Below are 25,099 nucleotides of genomic sequence, written 5' to 3'. Positions count from 1 at the left end.
AGTGTTTGGCACTCTATACGGAAAAAAAGGTTGTTTAGAAAGTGTTACTTTTAATTTCATGCCTCTTATCGGACTATGAACGAATATGGTAGACAATAGCTTGAAAAACATTAAATATTTTGGAAAGAAGCGCGACGTATTTGGAAATTATTTTTTATAAAAATGCATCAGGAATATAACTCGAAGATAACAAAGACAGGCATAAACTTTTGATTATGAAATCGAAAACTATTGGTTCATCTTCGCCCAATAATTTTTTTTTTCTCCGTTTGAATGAACTAGAACAGGAATCGTGACGAGAAGGCGTCCTTGTTTGCTAGGGTAGTCAAGATTTCTTTGTCCGCCTTTTATTTCATATCACTTAACGAATTTACTAAGACACGCCGCGCTGGAAGCCTGGAACGGACACGTCACTGCTCGCTACTCAACCCAACCTGAAGTAAAGAGTGGTGGTACATATATACCCAACCAACAGAGTAGTTGAATTTGACCAATCCACGGGCAGATCTTGCTGTATTAGCCAACCTTCTCGAGGGGGGTTGGTCCGGACGTCAGTCCTGTAATCCAATCAAAACGCGCACATCACTGTGGTGTGCGGTGATGGAGCGGGCTCTTGCCCAACCAGCGCTCGCCAGGCCTAGCTGTACTGGAACTAACCAATGGGAAGACAGTGTAGGAATGGGCGGGTTCTTTTTGGTGAATCGGTGGTAGAAGTGTAGGAACAACCTAATGGGGAGCTGAGCTGTGCTGAGAGGGGCAGGTAAGGAGGAATGGAATGGCAGATTAGACATATATGTTGTTGTCAGATGGTGTAACTCTCAGTGGTAGTTTACTTTGACCCCAGCCCAGCGGTAGAGCAACGTGTCCATGACGTTGACTCAGAGCAGCTCACACTGAGTGACACTGACCCTCCCATCCATGCATCCTGGACTACTTATTCCCCGTCTCATCAAATCTTGTTTAGATTCTCCTGTGATTGTAGCCCTCCTCTAACTGCCTGAACGAGGGTGGGACTGCACTTTCTGCACCCACTGTGCCTGCACCAGGCTCTGTCCCCACTCCTGTCTATCCTGTGCCACCGATGACTCCACGGATTGTGCTTTCCCACCCGATTGCATCCCTTTGTAAGTGCTCCCCACGCCTGCGCAAAACCACTTATGACTACAGCTTTAGCTTCCCTGCAACCACATTCATGTTTCAGCAGATTGGCGATTTCACCTTTTGTTTGTTTACCCTACGTTGCTGCTTACAGCATGTGCTGCACCCACTCAATAATGCCTCCCTGTCTGCTTCGACTGCCTTTTTGCACCCACCCCCTTGCAACCTTTTCGTGTCGACACACATCTGTGACGCCCCCCCGAACCGATTCTCTAACTTCATTTCCATTCTGTCTTCACCTGGATGTGACTTTATCTCCTGTCTGTTTCATCCCAAACGTTACTGCACTCTTCATCTTCCTGCACGCACTCGGGAGACTACATGCCAGCCCAACCCACCCTTGACTGCACCTCTGTCTATGAGCTCCAAGGAGTTACTACTCCTACTTAACTGTCTGCACCTTCTTTGCATGTCAACGCTCACCAATGGCTGTACCTCCTGGTTGGCACGCCTGCTACTCAACCCATCTTGCCCTAGACCCATTTGTAATGCTCCCCCCCCCTTTTCACATCTCCTTCCTGTTTAAATTCACTCGCAACCATGCTGCCTTGGAGTGGCCAACTTTCCGTTATCACTAAGCAGGAGATAATGCATGGCATCGGTAGCTGCTTGTTGCGTGGCGATGGGTCTATGAATCACAAAGTTCGATTTTGAGGTTTAATTCAATTAACACCTCTGCTAAATCAGTCCCTTTTAAAAGACATAACTCAGTGTCATATTGTGTGCATCAAGTGTGTTTACTGTGTCCTCCTGTATATCATTTTCAACTGCCACATTTGGAGACAGAAGTTACCGGAATTAATACCTCTGTTATCCAAATGGAATTAAATTATGGGAAGCCTTTAAACACCAATGGTAACAGTATCCACCCTACATGGCCCCACAATCCAAAAGAAAAGTGCCTACGGTATACTTCAGCACTTTTACCATTACATGAAAATATGGGGGAACACTAAAAACGTGCACAGCAAAGAAAACGAGAGCTATAAATAAAACTCTTTGATAGGATCCATTAGAAGAGGTCTATTTCACTAGAGTGGGTATATACCTCCACAAGTTGTGATCCAGTGGCCATGTTTTAGCCATGGGACAAGGAGAACTTGCATCTAATCCCCACTTTGCCACTTTAGTATGCTAGTAAAAAGAATATTATAAAGCCCACAGCGACTTTTCCTCGTGTAGTCTGTTGACCTAGCTGTTGGAATCAATGCCACACCAGCTGTGGTCTAGAACAGCATTTGCTAAAATGTGGGATGCGAGCTCATTTCGGGTGGATTGCAAAAGTCCAAGCAATCAATAAAGAAGCTTTTAAATTCCGTGTACATCTTGTTACATTTGCTGCTCTTTAAAGACCTACCAAATGTCAAGCTGTGTCTTATGACAGGTTGCTGCTCATTTTTTTTATCATGGAGATTGGTGTTTACAAACTCGTCTCGTTTTGCAGTCAGAGAAAGAAAAGTTAAGTGAATTATTTGACAATCTTGCAGGAGTTCAAGGAGTGTGACAGTAAAGGCAGTAGAATGTAATTTTTGTAACGCACCACAAAAAGTAATACCTGTAAACAAACGTGCAGTTAGTAAAGCAAAAATGAAGCACATTTTTTAGTAATTCTGACCTATGATGCAAACAAGGATTTACATATGATCACAATAAATCAAGATTCATATATAATAAATATTCACTGATCCCGATTTCTACACATTTTCATTTGTGTGCACTATAGTTATACAAGTAAAGTTTCAGTGCATTTTTATTGGCATTTTCAGTAACATATGTGCTCTCTGAAATAGGTAGCCCGTGACCACATGATGCTTTAGTTGCATAGAAAATCGCCTACCACATGATGTACATTTAGCAATACTGTTTCAAAAACACCAGCCAGCCTGCTAGGTAAAAAAATAAAGTCGTATAAAAACAGTAGCTGGATATCTTTAAAAACACTGGCGGTTAGTTTAATTAGTCGCAGGTAGATCTAAGAATAATTGCAGACCTCAAAAAGCTGAGGACAAATAACACCGATTCACTAGTAAGCATTTGCAGAAAAATAAACGCGGGTCTAACTTGTCTAAAATTGCACTTCTTTAAAATGGAGATGAGAGGATTTTCTAGGGACCTCATAGGAGCTACAAAATAAAAGAAAGTGCATCATTTCCTGTAGAGACTTCCCATCGTAGCCACAGGGAGGAAGACTCTGACCACTATGTGCCCCCCACCTCCCTCTCCCGGTGGGCCAGGAGATTAAGGAAAAGGTCCAAACGAAACCGGGTCCCTTACATACTTTAGCCCGGGAATACGATGGTAGTGATCCAAGGAGAGACGGTCAGTTAAAATATCCTTGCTAAGTGCAATTCCCTCCCTGTGCCACAGGTTCAACCATAATTCTAGGGGTTGGTAAGAAAACCTGTCAGAAAGAAAGGCCAACCCAAGTTCTTCATGGACTATAAGAGAGGGGATACCCTGCGGGAGACATAGGAGATGTTTTAAAAAGGTGTTTTCAATGACTTGGAGTTCCTCATGCCAAATCTAGCTGCCGTAAGTTACTTTGATGATGTACTTGGCCATGTAGATCTTTAAGAGGGCCCCAATAGGTCTATTTCCCAGCCTGGAAGCAAAGTTGAAAATGGCGGACTTGGCCCTAACAAAGTCCCCTTTTTCCTGTTAATATGGGGATGCCAAGTCATGGCGGCATCAAAAACTACTCCCAAGTATGAGAATACATCTGTCTTTAGAACTGGCAATGATCCCACCACAAACGTATAGGGTTTGTTGGGACGAGCGCATACTTTCATTACAAAGGATTTATTATTGATCACTCGCAAATCCAGCTGCTCCATAAAATTTACAAATGAGTTCAAAAGGGCTTGAAGCCAGCTAGCTGTCCTGGCAATGAGGACAGCGTCGTCCGCATACAATAATACTGGGAGATTCCGCCTGCCCACATGTGGACAGTCTGTGTTTGTCTCCTAGGGTTTGCTCCAGTTGTTCATATACAAATTAAAAAGAAACGGGGCCAGAATACACCCCCTGCCGGAACCCTTACTCAGTGCTGAACTGGTGGGTGACTCTCAGGTCCTTTGTATATCGGCCCACCGCCGTGGTATCACCATGCAGGTCCCTCAAAAAATATGATGTCTGGGCTAGCTCCAATAAACATCAAGGTCTGCCAAAGCTTAGATCGGTTGACAAGAACGAATGCTGAGGACAGATCATGGAGGCTAAATAAACAGTGCTGGCACGCGCAGCAGTGTACTTGTTAAGTACCAGGTACAAATTTAAGCTTTGGTCCACTGTGGATTGACCCGACCGAAAACCGTATTGGTCATCGGATAGGATGTTGTTGTCCTCAGCCCAAGTAGAAAGTTTATTAAGGACAATACGGCCTACCACCTTTACCACTTATTTATTTGTTTAAAAGGTTTTATATAGCGCTGGCTAGACCCGAGGGTATCGGAGCGCTTTACAATGGTTAGGCAAGGAAAACAATAGCAATATAACGTTTGTACAAAAAGGTAAAATGCAGGACAGTAAGAACAGTATGCATAGGACAGTTATAACATGGGCAAGAAAATAAGAAAATATAATTAGGCCATAACAAGTATTTAATAGTTAAGCTAGCGTGGGAGGTCAGGGATGAAGGGCGGAGGGAATATGAAAGAAGGAGGCAACTGAGGAGGGTGATGGGAGAGGTGATAGCATGCAGGAGTAGACAGTAATTATAAGAGAACTGGAGGGGGGAAGGTTAGAAGTATATGAAAAAAATGAGGGGAGAGTGAGGCAGGTATAATGTGGCTGGAACATAGTACAGTCGGGAGCAGGTTGAGACACCATGCTAGGCGGCAAGGTTTAAGGACCCCAGTATTTAGTGAGAAGGTGCAGCTTGAGGTCTTTTTTGAAGCTGAGGTAGGAGGGGGTGCAACGTAGATCTTTAGGGAGTGAGTTCCAGATAGTAGGCGCATTTCCAGAGAAGGAGCGTGATTGGGTAGATTTCTTGTTTAACAAAGGAGGAACTAGTATGAGAGCATTGGTGCTCCTCATTTCTCTAGAGCAGCCCACTTTGTTGAGTTTATCTGAGAGATACAAGGGAGTGTGATGATGCAAGCGGTCTTGTAGGTGGATCTGCCTTCGATGGAAAGTCATTTGAGACATTTGAGGGTGGGGAGATGTGGTCAAACCGTCTACAATCGGAAATAAGCATGGCAGCGAGGATGAGGACAGATTTAATTGGGGCTAAGTGGACTTTTGGTGTTCCAGAGAGAACGGCATTACCATAGCCCAATTTTAGACAGTACCAGTGATTGAACAACTAATTTAAAGTCATCAGCAGGAAAGAAGGGTTTAATTTTCTTGAGGTGATGAAGAGAGCTCCTTTGGTCGAATTTTTTATGTGGGGACTAAGGAGGTTCTGAGACAAGTAGTGAGATAGACCTATAACAATAGGTGCTATCCCTATCTCCCTTTTTTAAAAAGCGGTACAATTATGGATGAAGCCCAATAGGCCGGGCAGCCAGACACTGCTGCGGCATTAATAACCGCAGGCACCCAAATATCAGCTTTGGCAATGTAAGGGTCCGGTAGCTCAAGATATGAGCTCTAACTTAGATTATTATGTACAACAGAGTAATTTTGTCAGAACATTGCCTAGGTAGTACCCAATAACATAATAGCCTATGGTAAAAAGATGGCATTGTTTGGATGTAAACGGGGATACGGCTGTGGGGATAGGCGCATTTTAACAGGGTAGGCTGAAGACAGTTGTTAATAGGAGGGCAATTGGTGGCATCTTTGGATAGGCACGTGCAAAAATAGGGCGTAGGGATCCCAGCGATCAGACCAAACCTAAGATACAATATGGGCAAAGTAAAGGGGAGAGTGGACTAGAGTAATTGAGGCACATGTTCCTCGGGCAACAGTCTCCTTAAAGATAGGAGTCCAAAGGGCACTAAGAGTCTTGTGGTTTCAGTTGGTGTCGGATTGAGTACAATAGGTACATCCTAATCAAATGAGAATTCAGGAATCTTTCAAAATGAGGCCAGAAAGCCATAAAGCGGCCACATTAATTGGGGCTTGTGGGGAATGGATTATCAGTGGTTGAATTGATTGCAAAAAAGTTTTTTATCTCTGCTGCATCAGTGCCATAACAATGAAATATTCCTTACTCGTAAGCGAGAAAGAATGTGGCAGTTGAAAGAGTAAATTATGTTTCAGTGAGGCAATATCTAGAGTAATAGCTAAACGGACATCAGCGGGGATGGCAGAAAGTCAAGCCAGCTATCCCTTCTGTTGTTTTAATACAAAGGCATATTCACAAAGTTCCCCCAGATTATTTAAAAGATGGAATTTGGTCATTAACTCTATGTAGTAGGCATTTTTATCCTACCAGAATCATTTCCTTGAACCATTCCGAATGTTGGCAGGGCTACTGGTGACTTTTAATGTTTCAACAAACAGTTTTAATGAACGTTATTGCACCACCTAGTCTGGTGTGCAGTCACCTCTGTGTAGCTTGATATGTCAAAGGGATCAGAGAGGCTGATACTAGAAATTGGTTGCCACAAGGCACCCTGATTGGAGACCATATTTGGGTCCAGAAATGCAGGAGAGATGGAAATGACCATAAGATAGATAGGATGTCACGACCTCCCTGTCCACATGACCAGCATTTTCAATCAGGGCTTTAAATTAACTAAGTGTAGTCTGTTTTCCCGTATGAGTTCTAAGTTCCGCAGCTGTCGCAGTTGTGTATAGTAAATCAATAATGGAGCAATATAACCTGAATTCTCCCCATAACCCTAAATTGACCCCATATTTAGAGGTTAGTCTTCATCCGGTATATTTTAGGACATAACAGTGGGAAGCCATGCTGGACTTCACACAGTGAAATGGTTGATAGTATCGCCACATTTGCAAGGAGTTCAGTCTGAACAAACGTTTTTCTGAAGCTTCATTTTACAGGATCCCCACTGTGACAAACACCTCCTTATATCATGTATCGGGTGTAAAGACTCTGAGTGGAACACGTTTCTAGGCTTCTCAAGCTGTCCCGTGGAGTAGCTTGAATCCTTCTGAGCATTTATTTTGCTTCTCAAGTGTCCTGCAAGAAATCAGGACATTTTGCATTCAGCAACATTTCAGTGCGTGCAATGAGTCATCCCATTCAAAAGCAGAAAATGTATGGTTGGCCACCCTAGTTGCACAGTCTGCACTACCTGTGCCTGGACCTTTACCCTGCTCCATCCAACCTGTGACAACACCTCCTTTCGGTCCTAACCAGTGACTGTGCATAATATCTGCCTACACTTATTAGTGACTTCATCCGTACTCAGGTTTGCTTTGATGCACCTTCTCGCTGCTGCAGCATTCTGTGATTTCACCATTTGTGTCCATCCACATGAGATGTACTTTATAATTTGTGCATGTTTGCATCGACCTCTGACTGCACCTAGGTATACTCCCCCATCCACTTGTCTCAGTACACTCTGTCAGCCTGGAGTATAGGAAAATCATTACCTTCCTTGAAGCACATGTGCCTGCATCTCTGCTATCAGCGTTCTACCACAGTTATCACAGATGCAGGCACAGGCGCATCAAAGCAGGCAATACATATTTTCCTCTGCTCCAGGCTGTCAGTGTCTGAAGATACTGGCGAACACTCCATAGTTTTGTAGAACTCCAGTCGAATCTGTGCTTGAGCAGATCGCGTTAGTTTCGCAAAAACCCTTGGTTGTTGTTTACAGATACCTAAGTATCATGCAATAATACCCGACTAGACCAGTGGTAATTGATCTTTTGACTTCTGAAGATGCCCACTTACTCATTAGTAGAATCTGGGGGGCTCCTCACTAAGTCCTTACTTGAAGTTAGCTACCCCGGCCTAGGCAATTTCGATTAATTGAACCACAATCCTTACACAGACGATGAAATATTTGATTAAATTCACAAACCAATGTAACAAAGAAAATCAAAATATTCATGGGAAGGTAGAAGCTTTTCCAGATATAATTCAGTCCACCCATTCTCCACATTAAATTCTGTTTGATACACTTGCACCTCTTCCATGAATCAATCTGAGTTTGCAAGCTTAATTTTTAGTCAGCAATTTCACATTTCTTCACATTTACAGAACTTTTAATATTTCTCTATTTACAGTTAGATTAGTTATTTATATACACCATATTAATCTGTTAATATTTAACTTTTTAAGTAGTCGCGGACCACCTGAGTAGGTTTTGCAGACCCTTAATGGTCTCTGGACCATAGTTTAGGAACCACAACCATTTTAGACTCCACCATATCTCCCCTTTGCAGGTCTGGCGAAATAGGGGCATGAGTGTCTTTTCTCTAGCTGTGCATCCCCTAATGGAGCAAACTGAAGGAGCACTGGAGCTTCTAGCTTTGACTATATGATGATATGTAGTAGCTGAAATTGTAGGTGAGGTGTTGACTCCCTCCCTTACTGATGAAAATGACATAATTGCAGCCAGGACGGTGTTGGCAAGCAGTGATGCCACTTGAGTCTAAGGGGGGGCCCCTGACATCCGATCTGCACCATTTGTTGAACTTGAGTTAGTAATTGATTGGTAGCCTCATAATGTATTTGGAAGGCAAGGGAGATTTGTGGGAGATGCTAGCAATGGTTGAGTTGTCGGAACTAAAAAGGGGGAGATAACCAAATGGATCATTTGAGCTAGGAGTTGAAGCACTGGAGCCGCAGTCACAGCCAGAAGAGGCAGAAGTTTGTGCTAAAAGCATCGAGCATGCAAAAACCGTGGCTGATGGCGAATACAAAGTACTTTGCTTTATGGAGAGGCATCCCTAGAAGTCAGTAGAAAATGGTGACTGCAGCTGCAAGATTAGATTCAGCGCTGTAAAACTGGATTGGGGGCCTGGAAAAATGAGCCACGAATGTGAAGATGGCACAATGGACCTTCACTTTATTGTAGCCGCAAACCAGAGTGGCAACTCGATGACTGCATTACTGGGGAACAGGCAATATTTGTGAATGTGCTTCTGAATTACTAGAGGATGGCAAATCCTTTGTTCAAAAAATGTCATTCGTACTGAAATGGAGCTGGGCTGGCAAAGGAGTAGTGAAAGAGTCCCAAGCCTTTAAACTAGAGCCCTCTACAAATGGCCCAAAGCTGGGATGAAGGGCAATCACCATAGACGTACTGAAGGATTCTGAACTTGGAATCAGGGTGTTAATGGTGGCTAAGAATGCCAGAACATAGTGTAATGACCAGTGACTGCTGTTTTCCCTCATAATAGTTTTCATAAAAGGGAAAATAACAGTTTATAATATGAAAGGACTTTACTTGGCATTCCGATCTCAGAAGTTCAGGAAGCATAACCTACTTGGGGAGTGAGAATCGTCCTGTTCTCTTTAGTGTAGATGAGAGTGCAAGACTGGCAAATGGTAACAAGGCTGGGACATGGCAGTCATAGAATTGGATTCAGTGATTAGGAGTGGGCCACATGCTATAATGTGAGATAATGAACACTAGAGCAGTGTTTGGTGGCATGGGGATGATAGAAGGGCTGCTTGGTAAGTCAGCTGATAAAACAACAGGAGGAGCAGCTTGAGGACAATGCCCTTAAGTCTGCATATTGCAAGTACAACACATCACCTTCCCAAACAACTTACCCACATACTCAGCACCCCATTGTTGATGGGGAGGTTTAGACTACTATTTATTTTTCCTATAGAATAGATCAAATATGTGTGCAGACTATTGTTGTAGAACTAGCGCAAGTACACAAAAAAAGTTTGCTATACGGACTAGTGTTTCTCTTGTTCCAATTCTGCACATTTTTTGTCTATTTTCTATTCAGTCTGTCAGTGTGAACTAAGGTTTATTTTGCGTAACTGTAGTTTATTGAATCTTTATCATATGTACCACAACATTATTGATTTGTGCATCACATTGGTTTCTCCTTAATGTTTGCTGATATAGCTTTTGTATACTGTCTAACACATTGTCATCTTTTGGGTTTTAGGTGTGTGTGTGTGTGTGTGTGCGTCTTCAACCCCAACCCACCCTGTGAAAATGACTAGATTAGGATTTCTACGTCTCTCCTATGAGAAACAGGACACCCTCCTCAAGCTCCTCATCCTGTCTATGGCAGCAGTACTATGTAAGTATTATGAATTGATATCCTAATTTTAACCTTAAGTTCTGCATGTGTGTTTATTGGGCAGTTAGTTCTGGAATTTGAAGACTTGGTTTCACAACATGGTAGCAGTTTATGAATTATGTGTATTTCTTTTAGGGTTAACAGAATAGTGCTGGGAGATGACAATATGCCCCTCTTTTCGCAGCTTAATTTAAAGGCAGTGATGAAGGGATTTCCAATTTTGCACTTATGAGTGTTTCATTTAGTTTTATGGTTCTGAAGAACTAAAAGTAACGAAGGTCTCAGATCAACGAGGAACTTTGCACTGGAGATTGGGCAAGCCATTTGAACAGAAGTTCACGCAATGTTTCTCTTTTTGTTAAATCCATTCCCAACTCCATTAAGTTCTTAGTGGCAAATGAAGTAGGGTCATAATGCACTGAAATATTGGAGTCACAGCTTATTGGCTCTCGATGTTTGCAAATAGTGAAAATTTTGTATACTTTTTATCTGGCGGAGTGCAGGGAAGATAGATGGGGTTGTTCCATCAAGAGTACTGTGTTCTGTTTTTTCCTTTTCTCCTGATATTTATTAGCCCTTGGATTAGTGTTCCTAAGTCCATAGACGAAATGCTATACATTAGAGAATTTTGTCAGAGAAACGCCGTAAAGGCAGTCTACTTAACAAATTGCAGTTTAGAGATGTCTGGTCGCGCAGAAAATTGCTGTTAATTGTAATCATTAAACAGAGGTGTAGGAAAGTGGGTTTCTATTGCAGTAACCCCCCCCCCCCGACACACACTTTGTGCCAGACTACTGGTGCACTTTTTCTTGGTGTGCCCTGGATCCCTGCCTATCAGGTTCCCAGGGCCTGTGTTCTTTCCCCAAAACTAACCCAATTGACATCTCTGGACACGTCAGCCTCTGGTAAATGGTAATCACAGATACCCAGGGCATTTTGACCAGGGAGGTCTCTAAGGGCTGCAGCACTTATTGTGCCTCCCTTAGAGGCCCTGTACCCTGACAGTCACGCACTGCCTTTGCAGGCTGCTTGTCTTGATGCAGAACAAAGTGAAGAGTCGACATAGCCCACATCCCTGTGTGCTATGCCCACAAACCACTGCCCTGGCATACATCAGTCACCCCTCTAGCTGGGTGCCCTATACCAGTGGTGAGGGTACAGGTGCATGAGCCCTGTACCACTACAGTGCCCAAGTCCATTCATGGGCACTGTAAGTGCAATGCTACCATTAAGAGTATATGGTGCTGGGAGTTTTTCATTACGAACGCAACAGCACCATAATGTCTACACTGAAGACTGGGAAGTTTGGTATCAAACTTTTCAGCACATTAAACCCACACTGATGCCAGTTTGGGATTTAATGTAAAATGCACAACAGAGGGCATCTTGGAGATGCCCCTGAAACTCAACCAACTCCTAGTGACCTGACTGAGTGGCTGCTTAGGCTGCCACCACCAGACATGTTTCTGGACCCCTGGGTCGAGAGCTTGTTGCTGTCAGGGGCCTGAAACAATGCACATCCTGGGACGAGGTGCCAAGCCTCCTCCCTCAGGATGGGCAGGAGAAGCTTCAAAGGCATGCCGCCTTTGTGAGCCTCTCCATACCATTTGCTGCTTTCAGCAACTGGTCCCCTCTGGTTCTACCCCCCACTTTGGGCGGGAGAAATGGCGGGAAGAACAAGTGAGGAAAGGAGGTGTACCCACCTCTGTGAACTCCACCCCTCAGGTGGGGGAGGGGAGGTGAAGCACAACCTCGAGTCCCCACAATCTTGAGGATGGGGGGACTCGGCCAACCATGGACAGGCTCCTGCTTCCCTCCTACTGGTGAGTGGCAGAATAGGGGGTGTACCCACCCCAGGGAAGGGACCCATTGGTCCCTGGCCTTTACCTACCTGTAACACCCCTAAATTTAGTATTTAGGGGGCACACTGAATCTTCCTTCCGGAGATTCAGCCTACCTACAAGAAGAAAAGAAGGACGAAGAGCTGTGCAGAGCTAACAAGAGGACGACGCCCACTGGCTTGGCACCAGCCCTACAGGCCTGTCTCCCCTCGAACCTGCTTCTGCGAAATCCTGGCGTGTCCAGCAGCCAGCAACCTCACAAACCCAGGAGGACCTGCCTGCCTGCCTTTATCTTCCAGACTGTTCCTCCTGTGAACACCGGACGTGTTTAAACTGCAGCTTCTGGTGCTAGCCAGAAACCGCGAATCCAGCCCACTCTGCACCCGGCAAACCCGGTCCGAGCTTCAGTGGAAACCCTCAACATCCCAACTTGCCCCTCGAAGTGGTGGTCGCACCTGGAAGATCCTCGTCCCCGAGCCCCCAGTGTTTTTTTGTCCCAGAGGTTCTCCATTGGAAACAACAGGGCACCCGACCTCAAACCTGCACCCGGCCGCCCTAGTGCTGCTGAAGGTGCATCTTTGGTGCTACTTTGGTCCCCAACTTGCCCTGAGCTAAACCCTAGGAGCTTTGTTCCCACACACTTGTGGCCTTCTTGCCAGCAGCCACCAACGGGAGACCCCCCTATCCTCCATAGTATAACATTGGGCCTCAGTACCATGCACTCGGCTGCCCTAGTACCGCTGAGGGTGCAAAAACAGTGCATCACTGACCCTGGGAGACCCCCGAGTCTAACCCCAGAACCTAAACTCCCATAGCCGTTTACTAACCGGCAAACCGATAACCTGTTTTCCCTCCATAGGATAACATTGGCACTTGTCCCTCCAAAAAACAATAAGTGTAGAGTTTTGAAAATTAAAGATATTCTTTAAAAACCGTACAAATAACCAAAACGTGTTTTCTCACCTGTTTGCGGGGCATGTCCAAGTGCTGAATCTAGGCATCCAGTTAGAAAAAGTAACGTAAAAGTAACTTACCTGCAATTTATGGAAACAGCCTATTCATTCCAATGTACTATTTGCTAAGTGTTGCATACTACTGCTCCCCTGTAAGTCAAACAAAGTACAATTTCTATTGCCTTTTCAAACTGTTCTATATCCAGTAACTTATTACTGAAAATTATTTAATGCTTACCTGTGCCAGGCGTGCTTGGTTCTAAAAATAAACAGTATATTTTTATACAACAATTGGCCTAGAGTTCAGTTCTAGAGTGTGTGAATTCATTGGCTGCCTGAGTGTGTACATCAAATGTTTAACACTGTCCTATGATACTGCCTTACTGCTCGACCAAGCTCCTACTATACGAGAGTAAGGTTCTATCTAACTTTAACCTCTGCCGACACTTGGACTCTATACACACTATAACTCATTTTGATGTAGTATATATAGAACCATTTTCATACACGAGGGCATTGATAAATATATCCAAAAAAGAGTGAAAAACTATAGAAAAGTATTAATTTGAATATTAACATTATCTAGTTAGTGATTTTGCATATAAAGTAGATAAGTTGTAGATCGCAATCTGGTAAAAAGGGAAGAGCTAGCACTAGATGGGTTATTAAGAGAATATTTGTCTAAGTAAATGTTGTTTAAATTTAGATTTGAAGATCTACAATTTGGGACTAGTTTTGTTTCAACGGAAAGCCAGGATTGATTGGGTATGTGCAGAGATCAGTTCTAGATTGCAATCAGGTGAAGAAAATGATGATGATTGCTTTTGGTGGGTTTATGTCAGTGTATTTAAGTCTGGTTAAGTAGATGTCTGTTTAGATTTTTTTACGGTTTAATCAACTAGCGTGTAGCACAAGCCTTCTATCAATGGGAAGGGCTTTCTATATTTTGGGTGCCTTTCCTGTAAAACATTGATTCATTGTAATTTTCTTTTTAAAAACTTGATGATTTGAGAAGTTTGATTCTTAAGTTTGGTTTGTCCCCTATAGCTCCAGTGTTTAGGTCTCAGCCTGCGATGGCTGCGCTTGCGCAGTCTCGCTGGCGAGATTTAATGAGATAGAGGAGAACATCACTAGCGAGGGTAAGCCCCGTCCCTCTTCTCCATTGGCTGGCCTCCTAAATGGTGGCTAGCCATTGGAGAAGAGGTCCTAGTGACGTTCTTCTTTCTATCTATCCCCCTTCCGTTTCAGACTGGGGGGGGGGGGGGCGTGTTTTTGACTGTTGTTTACTTTTTTGAAGTATTTCTTCTTTTTTTTTTTTTTTACAGGCGCTTGTTATTTCAGTGGCCAGTGCTTTCTTGCAGCTTGTTTCTTCGCCTGGTCTACTACGGCGCTGACGTCAGTACGTCCAGGGCGCGTGCTTGGGCGGTGCTTAGGTGTTCCTGGGGCTGACGTTGAGGTGGAAGCAGACTTGGGAGGTTTGAGCTCCGGGCAGAGTTCAGCCGATAGAGCGGCTCTGGGTACGGGGGAGGCCCTGCCATGGTGGAGAACGCGAGCACCGCCTGTGGAGCTCTGGTGAGAATGAGAGGGGAGCTAGTGGGAGAAACCGTACCTAAGGAAGGGTGACTGGAATCCTACGGACAGTTTGAATGCAGGCTGGGAGGCTGGTGAACCTGCAGACGGGGCAGGAGCTCAGCGTCGTGCTTCAAGGAGGGACGTTCGTTTAGAAAAGGAGCTCTGGGAGTTCACCCGAGCACTCTTCCAGCTCCTAAAGAGAGGGAACACTGGCAAATCCAAAGTTGGGTTGGTGTGACTGGGAGAGAGCCCGGGCTTCTTCAGGACAAGGTGGCCGGTGACCAGTTCTTGCTCCTGGCCTCAGGCTGGAGAGGGTTTCCATGATCTCCGAGACTGTGGATATTAGAGCTTGTCACTGCGAGGCGGTAAGCACCGCTGGGCAGGTGGTTGTGCTAGTGTTGAAGCTTTGCTGGTTGTAAGATGTTTTGTGAAGCTGATCACCTCAGCAGGGCGGGGTAATATCAGAAGGCGATAATGACGGGAGGGCAGATGTTGGGCGTGTCATGACGGGAGTAACTGATGTGTGGACAGAAGTCGCCATATGGGATGTGTAGGCTGCGAGGAAGTACCCACTGGTCGCGGGGTGACGATAACGTGAGAACTAATTCATTGGTTCATGTGTACGTCGTTTTTTAAATCAACTAAAGGAACATGAGGTGTATATTAGGAGATGGATCAGCAGGCGCATGTTGTGTGGGAGTCTTATTGGAGGAAAGAGCTGGATCTCACGAGGCTGAAATCGCGGTTTGATTATCTTTGCACGTGCAGGTCCTGCTTGGAAAGTGGCCGCACCTGTGGCAGAACGCGCGCTGTACTAGAGCCTATATATAACTTGTGGACGATATTCTGATACAATTATCTCTCTGCACGTATGCGTATGTTACGAGGTCCCCATTACCATATATTATACCAATATAATGACTTATACATATACATAGTACTGTGTAGGTAGAATGTGGCATCGAGGTCTTTCCCTAAATCTTGCCATGATCCACTGAATTCTCACCGTATTCGGATTTTCAGAAACGGGCTATCCACTTTAAATGCGGATAAATGCAGTTGGGGTGTTAGCCGTACTTGTGACAATCAGCACTGGTATCGACCAGAACTCTAGAATTTAATTTGTCCATATTCCAATTTGCTTGAAGGCTAAGCAACCCACCCGGAGTTGGTATTTTATGTGCATTTGCATAGTGCCTCATACGCCCTGCGAGGCGTTTAACACTTGTGGAAAGGTAGCGTGATCTAAATGTTCTCGTGTTTTGTTGTTGCGCCTTGGTTCCGTTTAAGTGACGGGCATAGAGTGGATAATAAAGCATTAGATCTTATTGTATCGGTTAATAATGCATGAGTTCCTTTTGGCCTGCGTGGGAGTTGCTATGGTGTGTATGTATCGCACACTGCTCATATGGTGTCGCAGGAAACGCGCAGTTGCCTTTTAGGCATGCAAAGTCACCTGAAACGAGTATGAGCTGTCTTTCCATAGTGGAAAATTATTATAACCACCTCATTCCTCTTCACTTCATATGGATGGTTCAATCTTGGGTTTGTTTAAAGTTAAGTGTTATGCATATTTTTAGGACATGTGGTGAGTGGTGCGCGTGTGCTTAATGTTACTTGAGATCACTGCAAAAATATGTATCTTCTTGCTACACCAGTTAGTATGCAGTACTATGATTTAATGACAAGACAGGAGGCTAGCACAGGCTTAACTCAAAACACAGAAGCACTGATGATCTCCAAACAAAACAATATGAATGGCTGTGTGTGGCTCTGTGTGTGTGTGTGTGTGTGTGTGTAAATGCAATAGGTCTCGCATTTGCGAGAGATAAGCTATTGGAATTGTAAATGCCAATTCCATTTATTTATCTGTTTTCAAAACCAACGCGTACATAAAGTTTGTCATTTACAATGCCAATAGCTCTAACTTTTGCAAAGGCGAGACCCTTGCATTGTAAATGCTTGTTATGAGAGGCGAGTGGGCTAATGTGGTAGAAGTAGAAAGGTGGTGTTGGCAGTTCAGGTTAACTGTTTTATGTCAGAAAGGAAGTTTTATAGTTAAACTGAGCTTTGAGGGCTAGCCAGTTTCAACATTTAAGGGCAGGAGTATGTTTATCAACTTCTGTTTTTCACCCAAGTGGTCATTCTGGTTGCACAGTGGAAAGCGGCTTTTATAGAGGCAAGGACTCAATTAGGTAGTCTGGTTAGAACAGGCTTCTCCAATGAGTAACTCGTGGGTAACTGGTAGTTCTCCTGTGAGCATCCCAGCCTGCCAAATTAGAAGCTTTTGCTAGGTTGAATTACTATATGTATCCCATAGTTGTAAAGCTTAGATTTAAGATGGAAATATGTGTATTTTCACAACTCATAATCTGATGTTTGGAGGAGAATGGTTGGATTTCCAATATACATTTAAAGCTAATATTTAGGTCCTAATTCATAATGTGTTGTTGAGACTTATTCCTACCTTAGTATCAAGGGCATTGCAGCCATAACTGTAATTTTTAAACCATTTTGAGGCAAATCAGTTTTGACAATGCTGGAAACCCTGTATAATCCAGTGAGGTGCTATTATTACAGAAAACGTTGGGTACACCTGGGTTAGAATGTCATTTCCTTATTCAGTATATCACGAGGGCCTGTACGGCATTGTCAAATCTTTTTTGGGAATGAAGAGCATGAAGTTTAAAAACTGTTTTAGTTGGAATTTGGGGCAAGCCAAGTGATTTTTGATTTGACAGTTTGATTAAACTTCACAACAATTAAGTTTTTCCTAAATCATCCTTGCAGGAGGACCTTGGAGATGTTTTGTGACGATAAAAGAAATGCATGATTTTTTTTTCTTTTTGCTGAGTTTGAGTTACATCTGTGGCATAAGCTTATGTCAGAGATGCATTGGACATGTGCATCCGTGTTTCCTGCAGTATTGGTCATGGGCTTCGTTTGCGTGCTGTCTGCAGACTGGTAGAAGTAGACGGCCACTTTAGAGAATATTTCCCCTGGTGACTTAAAAACAGTGAAGGTGCAATGACTAGCCTCTGTGAGTCACAAAGTCATAAGTTGGTGTTGATAGTGAATCACCAGACTTGATACATTGACCTCTCATGGCAAAAGTAGGCTTCAACCAATTCAAAACCGTGCTTTAGATAACCATTCTGTTTTTGAACACAGGAAGAATTTTTTAGCCGATAGTCTTGAATGTAGCTTATATGTTAATAAGTACCAGTATGCAGTGTTTACCTTCATCAAGGAATTGAAGTGGGTGATCAAAAACTTTAAGAATAACCATTTCGGGGCTTTGTCCATATACAAAGCCAAATGGATGTAGAACAATCAGCTGATTTTCCTATGTGAAAGTCTCCAGATGTTTGGCTTCGCTCTTTTTTCCGTTAATGGATAGGTCGTTTTCAAGGTTATTCAGGGCTGAATTGGGTTTCTTTCCCAAAGGTGACTGACATGGCCTACTTTGAGAGAATCGTTGAAATCCATTGAACCCCAGAGGAACTAACGATAACCAGCTGTAGGGTCCTGGGCATGCTCCTCAGCAATGCATGTTAGAGCAAGGTGATGGGTTAGCGTTGAAGACAATAAGTTGTGAGTCCTGTTCTGAAACAGAACTGAAACTGGACCGTGGAGAAGAGGTAAAATTCCTTGGAAGATGAGGGTAGTGAGTAAAAGAAAGATGGGCGGAGCAGAAATCTGTTCTCTGATAGCCTGAATTTTATGAATAAAATGTTTTGTGAGCGCTTTACAATCTGATAACCATTCTAACCACATTTCTGGTCTGGTTATTACATTCTCTAGTTAGTGGCTGAAAAAAAGTAAATTTTACCTGGAACAGCAGTGTTCGTTTTGGTCTGTATAGAGGAGAGGTTGGAGGGAGATGGTAAGTTTATCCATTGCCTTTCGGGTGTCTGAACTGATTTCCTTTCTGTGTCAATTTCTGTATGAAACCGTGAGCAGCTGTTTTGAAGTTTTATGAATGTATTTTATGAGGACAATTCTGTAGAAAACCTTATTAATTTAATCATTTTACACTGGCAGTTGTAGGGAGAGGTCAGACAATGAGGGTCTATTGTTGATTATGGAAGTAATCATCAAGTCTAATAATGTAAGTCAGTATTGTTTAAATCCTGAATTGTAGTAGGTACCTTCTTTTAGTAGGTATGGCTAGGGAGAGGTTTTGTAGAGGATAAAGAATTGATCAGACTAGTAAGTAAGGATCAAATTATACATAGCTCTTTGTCTTTGGCTGTCACCAGATTATGAGTGGCACCCTTTATGTGGGTGGAAAAAATGCAATGCTGTAAGCAGCTTTTTTCCTAGATGGAGGCTTTGAATTGTGACACGTGAATGTTTTTTCTAGTTTCAAAGGAAGTTAACGTCTCGGAGCAGGACATTTTTGCTGAAAGATAAATGTTGTTGTCATGAAAGCCGTAAGTTTTCAAGAACAGGTTATTTCGAGAAAAAAGTTATGGTAGGTGAGTTGGTGTATGGTTTTCGATGGGATGGGGTGTTAGAGCCAATGTCCACCGTGAGGATGTTCAAAGTTATAGTGGCAAAAGTATTACCCAAGTATTACGTAAATTAATGCTAGTCCCTTTTCATTTTCTCAGTTTTGTCAAAAGTTGTACATAAGCAGTTTGCTGGCAGTAAGCGGTCAGAAAAGGGATTTTGAGAATGCGAGAATTTTGTGTCTGTATGTGTAAGTAGGTCATTGTATTGCTCAAGGGCATAGCAGCCATTGCTGTGCCCATAGCAATAGCACACTGACACGGAGCATATAACATCTAGTGCGTCACCTGATGGGGAGGCTAATTTGTTGATGCTGATGTTACTTAGATTGTTTAAACATATCACTATAATGTTTGCCCAGTTACATATAGGGCTGAAGATACTAGCGATGAACTAAGCAACCTGGTCGGAAGTTTAGTGGTGTAAACATTGGTCAAAGAATTATTCATAATGAAAGTGAGTGGATGACTGTATCTTTTGAGAGATCACTAAGGGAACTGTTGTGATTGTGTTCCTTCTGTTGTAGTTGTTCTAGTTACATGGATTTTGTGAGATTTTGTATTTTGTGGTCCAGGAGACATGGTTCGATATGGCCTTTCTCTTAAAAATGAATTTTCAGGATAGTATTTTTTCATGAGGTGTGATATCCAAATTAAAAGGGCTGATGTCATGATGTGGTGTGTAAGCGGGATGGGACATCTGTTAAATAGGAGAGGTGTGATTATAGTGTGTGTGTGTATGTATATATGTATATGCATATATATGTGTGTGTGTATATGTATGAGTGTGTGTGTGTGTATATATATATATATATATATATATATATATATATATATATATATATATATATATATATTCAATAAATTATTGATTATATATTCAGGTCCCAAAGGCGAGACCTATTGGCTATGCCAATGCTTGTTTACGTATTTTTTTTGATTACTAGATGTTGCCAGACAGTAGAAGCAGTCAGGTGAGACTGCACAGAATGAGCCAGGACATTCCCAGCAAAGTATTAGATTTTGAAACGTTTTGTACTTGCCAAAAACAATTTAAAATAAATAAATCAATAATCCTTGCCCCATCTTTGTTGCCGCCTGTGCTGTATTTCTTAGTAATATGTGCAGGCCCCTCCGATAACGTACAATTTCGTTATTGTGCAGCAAAATGTCCTAATCCATGCTGCAATATCCCTGGCGGTTTGGAGATAAACAGACCTTTTTAACTTTCTGTGCCCAGCATCAGGAATGCTCATTGACTCCAACAAAGGTCCGACTCTTACAGATGTTCCGGTGCTCTACTTGCTTGCCTACCTTCTTATTCAGCTATTTTTCATGATTAGTCTGGCTTTGTTCTGTAAGAAGGGGTGTTGGACACGCAACCTAGAGGCATCGGATAAAAAGTAGTCACCCCCAATATTGTCAACGTAATATTGTCACATATCACGTTAGTGTGAACTGAAAGCACTAGTAGTTGCCTCTTCACGTGTGGTCCAAGAGAAGGCCAGATTGTTGATATACTCTGCGTTTACCCTAGAAATTTCTATGGATGACAAATACACATTCGGTAGAACTGAAACCCGAATAAAGTGGCATTCATGCTGCAAAACAGGAGTTGGCAGGAATTAATAGACTGAAATTAATGATAAAATGTGGAACGATCTTAATCATTTAATTAATAAACCAAATAAACCAAATGTAAGCATAGTGGCTCTGTGTGTTGAACCTTCGCTATTAATCATGTGAAAGGCAGTGCACAGCTTAGAATTTTCCAAGGCTAATACCCCCTTCTATTCTTCGGATATCGGTACTCGGAGTGCAATAAAAGTGTAACGTGATACTCCATTTATATTTTTTAGATACGACAGAGGTGCGGTATGAAGTGCCAGAGGTGGGGTATGACACGCTGTGTAAAGATAATCTATGTTACCTGCCCTTTTGGAGCACTGGCCGAGATTCACCTACTTCCTTTTGTAATTCCCTTTTTTAAATGAAAGATCTACACAAGCTCCATGCGAGGATGGGGGGGGGGGAGCTTCGCTAAGCAGCCTTTGTTTAGAAGGCTGGGGGTTGGAGGACCCAGGACTTCATACAGACTGACCCACCTTCGCCTCTTCAGGGGCAGCGAAGCAGAAGAGGGGCAGGAAGTCACAGGCAATCCTTCTTGCTTACATTTTCTGGCTGCTCTAGGCCCCAATTGGCCGAGATAGTAAATGTGTGCTTTAGATATGCAGATGTGCCCGCAAGGAAAAAACTAAAGTTCAAGTGCCAGAATTAAAAGATAAAACAGGACCCGTGGACCTGCCTGCACTTGGCTTGGAGACCCGATATTTGTAATTTGGTGCATTCATGACTTTAGACCTATGGCAAGTGTGGGGCCCTTTCTCTGGGCCCTGGTGCGGCGCGTCGTTACTGTGCTGTACCCATAATGGGTGTTGTGGTTTAGCACCAGTGTCTCAGGGCCAGTACTACCGCAATCCAATATAGACAACAAACTTAATTCCTTTTGTACATCTGGCTCAATACAGTGCTTCACGACCACTTCAGGGGTAGGAAGCGCTATACAAATTCTCCAATGCTTAACATCACAAATGTAGCTAAGGAGGGCTGTTCAGTGCATGCGTTCCCTTGGAGGTAGCACTTTCTTACTCATTTGGAGCACAACTTAATATGTATATGCATGTATATGTATATGTGTATATATATATATATATATATATATATATATATATATATATATATATATATATACATACATACGACGTGTACAGAAGTCAAGATATGAATGATGAGATAACAGAAGGTCCTTCCTTGTGAGACCAGATAAGATAACACCCAGCTTTACAGCACTTCAGCAGGGAGGCACTATATTTCACGTTACATGGGATCTGACACAATGCCATTCTGAGGGGTTAACATGCAACTGTCCTCCCTTGAGGCTTTATTTACTGACTCAGTAAACATGCTTGCGCGCCTCATGCTAAAAGGAGGCAGCAGGGGGAGGAGTGAGAGGAGGGGGCCTGTGCCTGTTTCCCTTGCGGGAGCGAGCAGGAATCATATGTTTGTAATTAACACATGGTTTGAAAGCTCGCTCCCGCAAGGGAATCGCCAGACGTGCATGCATTGCCATTGGAAGCAATGTAATGCGTGCACGTTTTTGCCCGCAAAGCTGTGCTGATCGCTAGAGGTCTTTTTCCTAATCAGCGCATGCGCGCTACTTAGGCGAGACCTGAAAATGAGCGGGGGGGGGGGGGGCACAGACCTCACACCCTGGGGCTTATTATGCCGCAGGGAAAACCACCTCCCTGGAGCGTCTTTATTTTGTCTGTGGGTGGCCTCTCTGACCCGTGCAGCCCCAGGGACCGCCACTTTCCCAAAGCTTTTCTAAAATGTAATGTGGGGGGAGGCGCTCAGCCTTGGGGACCACCACCACCTCCCCTGGGCAAAATTGAAGAAAGGAGGGGGGTCATGCAGCCCCCCCACCCCCTTCTGGGTCGTAGATGTCCCTGGGGACGCCACCCCCTAGGGCAGGCCTCTGCTTTGTCTTAGGGTGCCCACCCCCTGGGACTTAACTCTGTGCTATGGCTTGGTGGGAGCTTTACTGATCCAACCAAGCCATAGCAAACTGTGGTCCGTTTTGAGCAAGGGAGAGCATATTGCTCTTGCTTGCTCAATGCGGAGCACAATTGTTTGACAGAGAGGGAACTGCATGTTAGCAGCTCCTTCTGTCAAAGCACAGCCGGCTCCCGCAGGAGGCAGGGAGCCGGCAAGTAGTGCAGGGGCCTTGAGGCTCCTCCTGCGGTCCCCAACATTGTGGGTGCCCAGTCCCTGGGGGATGGTATCCCCAGGTCTGAAACCTGCCCGGGCGGGGGCATCTGAGTCCCCCTCCCTTAAAATTATTATGCTTTTTTTATTTAAAGGCTAGGCTGAAGGCAAAAATTGACACCTGCACGAATAAATAAATAATAAAAAAAGAAGACCTGCAAGTTGCCGCAGGGACCTTTTCTCCACCACTTTACAAACACGCCTTCTGGTGCAGTGCTGGTTGGGGGGTGAAGTCCACTTCGCTTCGAAGGGTCCTTAGGGCCAAAAAGCCCTCTTGTTACCTTCAGTAAGACCCACAGAGCATGATTGCTGAGAGGACTTTGGAGGCCACACCCCCTTTCTCCACCACACTGCAAACGCCCCACCTGGCGCACTGCTGGTTGGGGAATTAAGTCCTCTTGGATGCTGAGGGATCTTGGGGGCCCAGAAGCCCTCCAGTTAACTCCATTAAGTCCAACACAGTAGAATTCCTGTGAGCTGGTCGGAGGCCCCACCCCTTTCTCCACCACTCTGCAAACTCGACTGCTAGTTAAAAACCCCTTAGAAATTCACTGAAAAAACCCAAAGGTTACAGGGATGTTATAGTTAGGCTCAGATTTCACTTGTACAAAATCAGTGAAATTCAGCAGTTATAGTTACCTCAGCTAACTATAACTTACGCCCCCGCAATGCACTTCTTATAATCTTGTATATTACATCTCTCATGACATGGCCAGTGACATCACCGATGACTTCGCAAATGACATCACTGATGACATCCTCCACTGAGTGTGCGTTTTGTGAATTCTTTCACACTGAATAATAAATACTGATGTACTGCATAATTAAATTCATATTTTTTGTGTAGTACTGAGTTTTAGTATTTTTACATATACTATTTTAAGTATAATCCTGCTTTAAAAGTGGGTGTACTATTTATTAGTGGGCTAGTCTGTACACTGACATGTGTCCCCTGCTAATCTATGTCTATGGTAGTGCGTTGCAATAGTCTAACCTGTCCATTAAGACTCCATAGTGGTAGCTCAGTATAGGACATACTGACTAGTTTCCTGAAGAATGACTAGTAGTAGTTTCTTAAAAATGTATTTTTATTTACTAAGGCTCTTAGCTGAAACTCTGTTCCCTTCAGTTGGAGTCCAGGAGCCTTTTGTGGTTGTATTTATGATTCCGTTTTGTGGGCTGAAAAATATTAAAGAAAGACCGAGCGAGACATGTAAGTTTTATTTTTTGGAGAAGAAAGTCTTACAGTATCTTAACATTTTTCAGCCCACAAAATGTAATCATAAAATCTATGTTAAAATAGAGACTTAGACATGTTGTTTCTGTTTTTTTTAATTAAAACTTTATTTAAAATGTTTACAATAAACATGGTTATTAAACACTGCACTGTGTAAACTACTGAAATACACATTTGATAACCAATATTAGGGATTTTTGGACAAAGATGATAGATCTACTTTGTAAATTGATATGCTCACCCCTTGATAAAGCCAGACAGGTACACTTTTTATATTTTGGCGTAGTGACTATTTGACATCAGTGAGTCTGCTTGAGTGTGGCCAGGACCTTCGAGACCAATCGCACGCTGCGCATGCTAGAAAGTGTGTATGTGTTGCAGCTGTACCACTGCATTCATGTCCAACGGCCATGCCTGACATTGCTTGTATGCAAGGGGTTGGCAGCAGAGCCAGACCTAAGGCAGGCTTTGCAGTCAACCCCACCCAATGGATGGCCTTTGGGCATGCGCAACATTGGTTGGCTCCTCGTGAGGCCTCCCACCCTGAGACTTAAGAGGCACCTGGATCCCCGGGCTTGCCCTTTAACTGTGTCTTAGGGAGCAGACCTCTAGGACACAGTTTTCCCTGCCCACAGGAGTGCGGACAGGGAAAGCAAGTTTGTTCCCCCTTGCAGGAGCTTTGAAAAGGCATGGCGTTATGCTTGTTGATTAAAATATTACTTTACGTTCAACAACCCCCTTGAAATTTACTGATAAAACCAAAGGTTAGAGTGATGTTATAGTTGGGTGAAAATTTCAGTGACAGCGTAACATTTTAAACAAAAAAAATTACTGAAATCTCCCAGTTCTAGTTATTTCTAGTAAATA

The 25,099-nt window shown here is 43.5% G+C and overlaps 1 protein-coding gene across 1 annotated transcript in view; it reads left to right on the top strand.

Moving 5' to 3' along the window:
* The first annotated feature begins 577 nt into the window (after positions 1 to 577).
* STT3A (STT3 oligosaccharyltransferase complex catalytic subunit A) overlaps positions 578 to 25,099 on the top strand; it is a 202,662-nt gene continuing 178,140 nt past the window's right edge. The window contains exons 1-2 of the mRNA XM_078682331.1: positions 578 to 760; positions 10,153 to 10,290. Of these exons, the coding sequence (XP_078538457.1) occupies positions 10,203 to 10,290 (88 nt within the window). The 5' untranslated portion in view covers positions 578 to 760; positions 10,153 to 10,202. The remainder of the gene's footprint in view (positions 761 to 10,152; positions 10,291 to 25,099) is intronic.

This window comes from Lissotriton helveticus, chromosome 3_1 (genome assembly GCF_964261635.1).
Source record: "Lissotriton helveticus chromosome 3_1, aLisHel1.1, whole genome shotgun sequence".
In the NCBI taxonomy this organism is placed as follows: domain Eukaryota; kingdom Metazoa; phylum Chordata; class Amphibia; order Caudata; family Salamandridae; genus Lissotriton; species Lissotriton helveticus.
Note: the sequence above shows the minus strand (reverse complement) of the source record. Positions and strands in the feature narration are given on the sequence as shown.